Source organism: Rhinolophus sinicus, chromosome 1 (assembly GCF_057876585.1).
Source record: "Rhinolophus sinicus isolate RSI-liver-muscle chromosome 1, RSI-T2T, whole genome shotgun sequence".
Classification (NCBI taxonomy): domain Eukaryota; kingdom Metazoa; phylum Chordata; class Mammalia; order Chiroptera; family Rhinolophidae; genus Rhinolophus; species Rhinolophus sinicus.
In genome coordinates this window covers 57,607,553-57,617,133 of record NC_142501.1, presented here as the reverse complement: position 1 = coordinate 57,617,133, position 9,581 = coordinate 57,607,553, and the positions used below count along the sequence as shown (strand labels likewise).

The 9,581-nt window shown below is 50.2% G+C and overlaps 2 protein-coding genes across 3 annotated transcripts in view; one reads left to right on the top strand and one right to left on the bottom strand.

The window, feature by feature from the left end:
• Window positions 1-1,331: 1,331 nt before the first annotated feature.
• COQ10A (coenzyme Q10A) lies at window positions 1,332-4,709 on the bottom strand. Of its 2 annotated transcripts, XM_019742474.3 has the most exons (5): window positions 4,326-4,709; window positions 3,673-3,819; window positions 2,717-2,909; window positions 2,379-2,480; window positions 1,332-2,096 (listed from the first exon to the last, which is right to left on the bottom strand). In XM_019742474.3, exons 1-5 carry the CDS (start codon window positions 4,457-4,459, stop codon window positions 1,929-1,931), a joined length of 744 nt encoding a protein of 247 aa, XP_019598033.1. In that variant the 5' UTR covers window positions 4,460-4,709; the 3' UTR covers window positions 1,332-1,928. The 2 variants fall into 2 exon arrangements, with proteins under 2 accessions (XP_019598033.1, XP_019598034.1); XM_019742475.3 differs by lacking the exon at window positions 3,673-3,819 and having other exon boundaries at window positions 4,326-4,636.
• Window positions 4,710-8,588: 3,879 nt separating this feature from the next.
• The window catches only part of ANKRD52 (ankyrin repeat domain 52), a 16,913-nt gene continuing 15,920 nt past the window's right edge, over window positions 8,589-9,581 (top strand). Inside the window, exons 1-2 of the mRNA XM_019742280.3 lie at window positions 8,589-8,748; window positions 9,066-9,149. Of these exons, the coding sequence (XP_019597839.1) occupies window positions 8,722-8,748; window positions 9,066-9,149 (111 nt within the window). The 5' untranslated portion in view covers window positions 8,589-8,721. The remainder of the gene's footprint in view (window positions 8,749-9,065; window positions 9,150-9,581) is intronic.

The following is a 9,581-nucleotide window of genomic DNA, read 5'->3' as shown; positions in this document are numbered from 1 at the left end:
AGTTGGCTCAGTGGTTAGAGCACAGTGCACATAACACCAAGGTTGCTGGTTCGATTCCCACATGGGCCAGTGAGCTGCACCCTCCACAACTAGATTGAAAACAACAGCTTGACTTGGAGCTGATGGGTCCTGGGAAAACACTGTTCCCCAATTAAAAAAAAAAAAATGGGGGGCTGGCCCAGTGGCTCAGGTGGTTGGAGCTCCATGCTCCTAACTCTAAAGGCTGCTGGTTCGATTCCCACATGGGCCAGTGGGCTCTCAACCACAAGGTTGCCAGTTCAACTCCTTGACTCCCGCAAGGGATGGTGGGCTCCGCCCCCTGCATCCAAGATTGAACACGGCACCTTGAGCTGAGCTGCCTCCCGGATGGCTCAGCTGGTTGGAGCGCGTCCTCTCAACCACAAAGGTTGCTGGTTCGAACTCCCGCAAGGGATGGTGGGCTGCGCCCCCTTCAACTAGCAACGGCAACTGGACCTGGAGCTGAGCTGCGCCCTCCACAACTAAGACAAAGGACAGCAACTTAAAGCTGAACGGCACCCTCCACAACTAAGACTGAAAGGACAACAACTTGACTTGGAAAAGACTCCTGGAAGTATACTGCCTGTGTGTACTGTTCCCCTTCCCCAATTGAAAAAAAAAAAAAAAGTTGGAAAAAAAAAATCCAGCTGGCAAGATCCTGGATGTAAGTGGGTTATAAGTTGTCATGTGCATCCCTTTATCTTTAGGCAGACTTAGCATTCCTTTGCCCTAATATGAAGACAGGCTCCCTGTGAGATTTCTAAAGGGAATTCTGTCTTCCCTCAAGGTTAGAAGTCCTTGACCCTTAGTCCCCATCCCTCCTAATTTTGTTGTAAGATTGAACACTCAGGGATTATAGCTGAGATCTCACAACTGCTTATGTGACCAATCCAAGGAAACTGGTCCAGCCCACTGGGTAAAAGGAACAAACTATACCAAGGACAAACGGGTAGGACTGCCAGCTGAACGTGTGAGCCACTAGAGGGCTCTGGTACTTCATGGAATGCCTATTCTTCCTTTAAGGAGGCCCCTAAAATAAGAGGTGGTCCTGAGGGCATCGGTTATATGGGAGGTTGGAGACCAGTTATTCTGTCCTGACACTCCTGCTGCAACTGACCTTCTGAAAAAGTCTATTAATAGGCAAGGGAGAGGGTACTAGGTCCTGGCTTGTAGAATGTACTACTATAGTTAGCAGGGACACTATGTCCAAGAGGCTTCCTTGTACCTTCACTCCCCTAGGAAGGAAGCCATGACTTTCTTCTACTCTGCTATATCTATATTATTCCCCCAAGAAATAATATAAAAAAGCGAAATTCACACTGTCAAAATTTATTGAAATTTTATAAAAACTCAAGCCAAGTGGAAGAATAAGGTACAACCCAAGAGTACAACTCTGTTCAGTGCTTTTTTTCTCCTCACCCCAAGCTCCACTAGCATGGAAATACTAAGTCATGGTCGTGGGTTTCAAACTATGGCCAGATCTCCGACATCTCCGGCATTTCAGGCAAGCAAAAGTTACCATCAATACCTCTATCAGAGGAAAAAGCTCAATTTATTCATTCCTTGAGAAAAGTTGTCATCTTCCCCTGGTCAGACACTAAGGCACCTTGACAGGGCTCAGATAACCACACAGTTTCATTATAATTCAGTGTGAGAGGCTGTAGGCATCAGGCATATGGGGCTCTCAAGATGAGCCTGCCCATTTCCTAAGCATGTTTCCTTTCCATACCCCCCTGCCTTTACTTCCCCCCAGCATTTCCAGCCAGCTTAGAGCCTAATTTCTGGAGAATTGAGAGGGAGAAAATATTATGAACACAGACTCTTCTCTCAGATTGGAGCAGGAGCCAAATAAATAAGAGAATTAGGTGGGGAGGGAGAGTAGAGGAGAAGCTAAGGCACAATCCTTTGCCTCAAGTCTGGTGCACCTCATGGAACATCAGTTCACGGGGGATGACTGTTTCTGGACCAAACTTGGTGGCTGCCCGACGTTCAAAGGCAGCGACATTCTGTTTAACAACCTCATCAAAAAACATGGTGGCCAGCTTGGAGTGCAGCAGAGAACGAAATTCAAAGGAAATCTGGGAATGGGTAAGAGACAGTCAGAAACTCTTCAAGACCATGTTGGATAGTCCCTGGCCAAATGCAGGGATACTATTCAGTGTCTTCTTCCCCTGCCCCTCCAATTCCTTAGATCTCAAAAGCCCAGTACCAAGTTTGATTTTTAAAAAAGTCAGACCTGGGATTGTCACTGACTTGGGAAATGCTAAGTGCTAGCTATACATACAGAATTACTGTCAACAGTACTTCAGCTCTGGCCTCACACCCAGTTGTAGCCCTGTGCCACACAGCCTCCAACTCACCGAAAAGTCCACAGTGCAAGTTCGGGGATAGGCAGGAATACCAGGGCTGAATCGCCAAATGGTCTCTAAGTGATTGAAGAGCTTGCCATCAGTGCAAACAGCCTAGAATAGGACAGTCAGGTATTTAAACATCACACAATGGAACGAAATAGATAGAGAAGGCTACTATACATAGGAGGCTACAGGAAGGAATTGAAAGCCATTTTCCTTGTAATATTAGGGAAGTATTTAACATGTGGAGATAAAATCATTACAAGGAAAGCCAAAATAGCCCTTAAATGTAAAAATGAGGGAACACAGAAAAAAGTTCCTGATCATCCCCTCCAGACAGGCCTCACCTTGACCATGTGAGGTTTGACCATGGAAACAGCAGAGGTATAGCGTTCCATTACAGGTGGAAAGCCAACCTCCAACTGGGCCTTCAGGTGACCTTTGCGGCTGGATACCACCAAAGACTTCTTACACCAGGGCACAAACTCGCGGTACTCCTGGACATTAGACACCACCTCGAACATCTCCTGCATTGAATACCTGGGGGGAAGAATCAGAGAAGCCAAAGAACTGCCCCATGGTTCAGGCTCCTTGCCCTGGGTGCCCTCCCCCTAGTACTTTCGCCCACTAACCATGCACCTTCAGAAACTAGCTATCACAAGCTAGACTGAATGACTTCCAAAAAACAAATGTGCACATTTTCATGATGTTAATATTACCTTATGTTTTGCAGTTTACAGAACGCTTTTGAATTTACTATCTATTTTGATCTCAAGAGGGATTATCTAGGAAGAACAGAGGTTGTCAATCATACAAGGACTCATATCCCAGCTCTACAACTTTCTAACAGTGTAGTCCTAGGTACATTACCTGTGTCTCCATTTTCTCACCTGCAAATCGGAGGTAATACTAGTACTTGATTCATAGGTTTGTTGAGAGGATCAAATAAGGAAATCTATGTAAAACACTTAAGTAGCCTAACTGCTAGCAGCAGCAAGTGCTCAATAAGTGTTAGCTATTTTATATTGTACTCAAAATACATAACAAAGTCAGGTCAGCAGAGAAATAATAACCCTGTTGTCTTATGGTACTATACTGTCCAACTCTAGGCAAGTTTCACTTTGCACATGCATGCAACCAAGAAGAGGGAATTTAAGGTTGGAAGACTGGCAGGGCAGTATAAAGGATCAGTAATATAGCCGGGAGAGGGATGAATCTTGCCCACTATTGCTACCCTTACATTCTAACCAGGACATGAGGGGAAGGGAATGTGGAGGGATGCTGGCCAGGAGAGGATGCTCACCCCATGATCCTACGCTCAGAGTAAGCCTTTCTCTTGTTGGTGAAGGGGGCAGCAAAGCCCATGAAGGAACGGCTAGGAGGTAAGCCAGCCTCAGCCGACAAGACTTGGGCAGCCCGGGGCAAGAGGAGGCTGCAGGAAATCAGAAATCTAAGGCCAAAAGGAAAGGAGAGACAACGTCACAATTCTTTGTGTTCAACTATTCCCAGGTGAAGGGGAACTCGGGCTCATCCCAGAGGAAGGTCGTCCAGGCAAGCTTTTCCCCTACCACCTGCTGCAGCCCGCTAGGCTCCCTGGCCAGGCAGTCACGAGTGCGAAAGGTCGAGGGCAGCCGAGGACAGTGCCGGGGGAGGAAACGGGAGAAAGCGGGGTGCATGCGAACCGCCAGTTGTCTTTGAGTGGGGGCTATGCTACTGCTGAAAGCTAGGAAGCATCACCGTCCCCGGGGCCTCGCCAAGCCCGTTGCTGCCAGGACGTCCGCGAGGGGCAAGAAGTGGTTGGCCACCCACCCCGGGGACTTCCCCTCGCGAACAACTTAAAAGTGTGTTTTCCAAAGCTCTACATTAGACCCCGGGGTTGCAACCCTCTACCGCAGAATTTTAGGGTCCTGAGCGACCCCCTTTCCTCCCGCGCGGCCTCCCGCACCTCCCTCTCACCTCATTGGTCGCGTCGGTCGCGAAGGGCCCAGGGGCGGGGCCGGGCGCACGCCCCGGTGGAACCGGAGGCCGCAGCAGCGCTGGGCCGCTGCGCGGGTCCCGGCTGGGAGCCGCCGCGCGCCCGCCGAGGCCATGCGCGTGACCCTCCCAGGCCCTCACGGCTCTGCCACCCGCTGCGCCCTCCTCACTCTAGAGGAAGGGTGGCAGGAAGCGACCGACAGGCCGGTTCAGAGCCCCGGAGCGCAGGGGTGGCGAGGAGCTACGGCTCCTCTTGCCCTGCTCCCTACCGGGCGGCGGGGTGAGCTAGAACTGAAGCTGCGACCGCTGCTCCGGCAGCTCCCAGTATCCCCACGTCACGCCGTTGCCATGGCTCGGGACTGGGAGAGGGAGGAAGCAAGGGGACAACGTGGCCTGTCGGGAGATGTAGTTTCACACCTCTGGCGAGAAAGGGCATGGAGTGTGTGTTTGAGATGTAGACGTGGCCCGGTGACGCGAGGTCACCAGGCGTTAAACTGTTTGGCTACTCCGGGATCACTGACTGGATACAGAAACACGAAGGCGACTTTGTGGGCGTGTCAAAAGTAGATATCTGTTCATCTTCTGAACTCTCTTAGAGCCTTTATCATATTCTGCCTTGTTTATATAATTAGTTCTATAAGTTCTGTTCATCGTTGTAGACTCCGTAGTGCCTAGTGCTATGCTTTACATCTTTGAGAAAAGGAATGAACGTTCCAAGCTCTGGGCTAAGACTTTACATAGTTTTCTCCTTTAACATTTATACAAAAAAGTTGGGGAAAAACCAGACTTACTTTAACCGGAAACATCATTGTCTGGAAAAGTGTACGCTTGATGAAGGTTGCGACCCCATGGCCAGGAACCCACTGCTTTTCATCATAATGGGGCGGGGGAGGGCAGGGAATGCTCTTGATAAAAGTGGGGACAAAAAAAGAAAAGAAAAGAAAAAATGGAGAGAGGAGAGAGAAATCAGCAATTAGAGCTGGATCTAGGTGGGTACAAGAGCCATTAAAATTCTCCCACGTTGTAGTAGAGGAAGGACATTTTAAGAATGCTGGTGCCTGCTGTTACATTTAAAGATGTTTATGCTATTACAGTGCAAGCCCCTCCTCTGCTTTCCTTCTAAATCGTCAGTCAAGCTTTCCACATTCAGGGAAGCCTTGTCTGAGTAGTGTTGGGGGGAGGAGGGGGGGAGGGATAAAATAAAGACAGTGTTGCCTTTTGGGTCTAATTGGTGTGGAAGAGAGACATCTTGCCCAAAACAGGGGCCTGGAAACAGATATAAATCCTCCAAATCCCCCCACTACTTGAGATTGGCATTAATTTGGGGCCTTCCACTGGATATAGATTGATTTAAAGTTTGAGCCCATTTTATCTGAATTTCAAGGAGCAGGAGCCCTCCCTTGAACTCGGGCTTACATTTAACATTTTGTAAGGAAGGTGTTTTAATCCTTACATATACAGGAGTATAAAGCCCCAAACTGGTGGAATGATCTAATTTCTTTTTCTCTCCTAACATTTCTTCTTTTTCCCTCAGCACCCCCACCCCAACCATCCAAGATACACTACCTCCTTCCAGTTCAAAGATGATAAAATGGAGCCTCTCTTGGATGGGCATATGACCTTGGGGAACAGATTTATTCTTTCCAACCTCACTCTCTTGTCTGGCTCCACTCTCTCTGACCAAGGGCTTACACATGTGAGACAGCTGCTTAGAGTGAGGAGGAAGGATCTGGCCAGATAAAAGACAGAAATTAACTGGGATACATGACTCAACTGTGACCTCATTAACACTCTGCCTTAACCGAGTTAACTGCTGCAGAATCCCCAAGGTACAATAGGCCTGCCAAGCCAATTTGCTTGTTGTCCCCCTACTAATTAGATTAACTAATTACTGCCGTTTAAATTTTTCCTAGTTAATTCCCTGTACTTGAAACAACCAATTGCATGCCATTTTCCCATCATTGTACATCAATAACTTCCTTCAAGTACTAACTTAAAATACATCTCCTCCAGGAAGACCCTCTTGACTAAACCCATTCCTTAACATTAATGCCATGTAAAGTAGCATATATCCCATATTCTCTAGTTGTTTCATGTGTACGTGTGTGTTCTACTAAGTTATAAGCTCCACGAAAATAGACACCATTTACCTCCAAACCAATTAGTATAAGGCTGTACACAACGGTGAGTTTTTAATCAACATTTGTTAGAAGAATGAAAATTGAGTCTTAAGGACAAGTAGGCATCTGCCCAGATTTATCCAAATATGAATTCAGTAGCTGAATCCAGAAGGACTGCCTGCATAAGAGGGCTTTGCCACCACCTCTGGCCTCCTTCGCCTCCACCCTGTGCGTCTCCCTGAGCCCTGAAAGTATCTGTGTTACCTACATCATATCCCTTTTTTCCCTACTGGGAAATCCTCTTTCTGTGCTCTGAATAATATTAAAAATAACTCTTCTAGCCCTTCCTCCTCCTTCCAGCTGCCCAAAGAACCCAGCTGGCAACCTTCCTTGTTCACCTCCACACCCACGCCAGAACCAGGCACGTGACTCCAGCTTAACTCCTGACTCCCAATTCCTCAGGTTACCAAGAGCTATTTCAGGCAATGGAGGCCACATAGTCCCCTCCTCCCCATCCTCTAGGCCATATCCTAGCTTAGCCCTTCCTGGACGGTCTATCATACCCAATAGCCAAGTCAGCATGTCTCAACACCCATATCCATCTAATCCCCAACTACCTTTGGGTTCTACTTCTTCAGCTTCTCCTCCTTCTCTTTCTTCTTCTTCATCATCAACTGTTAAGTGCCTCTTCCCATGTAGTGCTCTGCTAGAGCTACAAAAATAATTGCATGTATACCCTGGCTTTCAGAGTTCAAAATCCTTTTTAAATAGAAAAACAAACAATGTGCAGTCTTGTGTTGAAAGAAAGACAAGGAATTTAAAATCCATTCTGAACTACTGGGTACTTGTACATATGTCAAAGATATAAGGTGAAATGAACAAAAGGGTGCGATTTAAACGTGATTGTGACAGTGTAAACTAAGTATGTCAAGGAGACCTAACAAAAGGGAAAGAACCTGTTAACCAGGGAAGACTTCCTGGAAGAGGTAATATTTTCAGTAATATCGCAAATTTTATTTTCAATACGGTAAAAAATCAAAACATTATTAAAGGTATATAGCGATAGGTAAATTTCCCTCTCATACCTCATTCCCTGTTTCCCAGTTTCTCTCTCCAGGAAATAGCCCTGGTACCAATGTCTTGCGTGTTTTTCCAGAGGGAATCAAGATATTGAAAGCAACGAGGAGGCATAGATTGTTGGAGAGCAAGGGAGGGCTTTTATAGCTATGCCTTGACAGGGGGCCAACGTGCTACATACACTTCTTCCTAATACACTTATTGAGTTGCTGAGCTCTGAACAGGACTCTGAATCACCTTTTATAAATGGTACCAATTTTTCAATATCCACTTTTCTTCCCTCTTTTTCCCTTTCTGGGCTGGGACGCCCTCCATCCAGATCTTCCCTGATTGGCTGCTCTTAATAGAGGAAGGGGAAGCATCCCCACCCTTTTCTGGGGAGAAACCGTTGAGCCTTTTAAAAGGTAGCCGCCACCCTACCACCTTAACCTGGCAGTAGAGTAATTAGGGAGTCGAAAAGTGCCCCTTCTGTTGGCCGTGGAGGTCTTCAGCTGCCAGTTGTCTTAGACTGTTTGTGGGGATTTTTCTGCAGCAGTCAAGTCCTTGGGTTTTTCTCTATGAAGTCTGAGCACTGTTTGCTATTTCCTTCCTACCCAACTCATGTCACCGCCAGTGGAGATAGGCGCCTTCCCTCTAAGGCTATTGCCATATATAATCCCCAGATCTCCACGCGCGTTTCCCCAAGTCTGAGGGGATTTGGGGGTGTATAACAGCTGACCCGAGGAGTTAGCTCCTGCGGAGGCATTGTGGGCTGGGTGAGATCGGGACAGCCATTTGGTGCCATTTGGTTGGAAGGCACGGCAGGGCCAAAGCCCGAGTTGCCGCTAGAGACTTGTGGGGAGATCCCGGGGCCGTCAGACAGGAGCGAAGAGCACAACGCGGCAGGCCTGGGAAGCCGGGAAACCAGCGCGCGAGGTGCGGGAGCCGGGGCCGCTACGGCCGCCAGAGCAGGGCGGAGGGCGCCGCGGCCCGGGGCGGCGCCAAGGACCCTGCGGCCGGGCCCAGGACGGCCGCCAGGGAGCGCTGCGGGCTCCCGCTCGCCCGCCCCCCGGTAGGCGGGGCCGCGCTCTCCCCGCAGCAGCAGCAGCCGCCGCAGCCGCCGCCTGGGCCGCCCGGTGTCCCCGGTGGAGCCGCTGCCGCCGCCGCCGGGAGCTCGATGCGGACGGAACCCGGGCCGGGCCATGGGGATCCTCAGCATCACGGACCAGGTCAGCCCTCCTGCCTTTTCCCGCCTCCTCCCTCCAGGGCCGGTCGCCGCCGCCACGCGAGCCCGGGGATGTGCGGCCTAGGCTGGGCCCAAGCCCGGGGCTCCCGCGGCTCCCGCCCCGCCCCATGCCGCGCTCCCCTCAATTGAGCCGGTGTCCTTGGGGTCCTGGCGACCGGCGGAGACACCGCGGGAGCCCCCTGCAGCCAGGACCCCAGAGCGGAGCCCGTCCAGCGATGCCTCCCCCAAACCTGGTGTCCCCCCGCCCCCCCTCCTGGGTTCCGCTCCGGCTCGTTCCCTGATCGCCGGTTCTCCCTGCAGCCGCCCTTGGTCCAGGCCATCTTTAGCCGAGATGTGGAGGAAGTGCGTTCCCTCCTCTCGCAGAAGGAGAACATCAATGTGCTGGTGAGTTAAGATCAGGGAGGATGGCGAGCCCGTAATCTGGGCCCTGGTGTTCTGGACCCCTCTCCACCAGTGGGGCGGCTCCGTGTCTCCTTCGTTTGGATGAGGCCGTAGCTCTTTCCACCCCGGGATGGGCACCTGCTCTACCATTAGGGATGGAGAACAGATAGGCTCGGAGCACAGATCGGGGAGGCTGAGGATGCCCAGAAACGGTGTTCTCTTCTGAATCAACAGTGTCTGCAGCGACCCCTCCCCTCTTGAAAGGAGGAGACTGCTTCGCAGGCCCCTTGGCCCTGACCCCCTGACCCCACCCTCCCTAGGTGCTTGCAGTGACCCAGGATTGGGATTTAGGAGGCTGCAGAACCAATGGGAAGAGGTTGTGGGGAGAAGGCTGGGGCTCTAGGACTTGGGCTGGGGTCCTCCGTAGTTCACCCC

What these genes read in the sequence shown, in the direction of transcription:
- COQ10A (XM_019742474.3), bottom strand. Translation starts at nt 4,459, where the DNA reads ATGGCCTCGGCGGGCGCGCGGCGGCTCCCAGCCGGGACCCGCGCAGCG. An exon ending in TCTGAGCGTAGGATCATGGG is followed by an intron (nt 2,910 to 3,672) that starts GTGAGCATCCTC and finishes TCTTCCCCCCAG; the next exon opens with GTATTCAATGCAGGAGATGT. An exon ending in CTTGCACTGTGGACTTTTCG is followed by an intron (nt 2,097 to 2,378) that starts GTGAGTTGGAGG and finishes ACCCATTCCCAG; the next exon opens with ATTTCCTTTGAATTTCGTTC.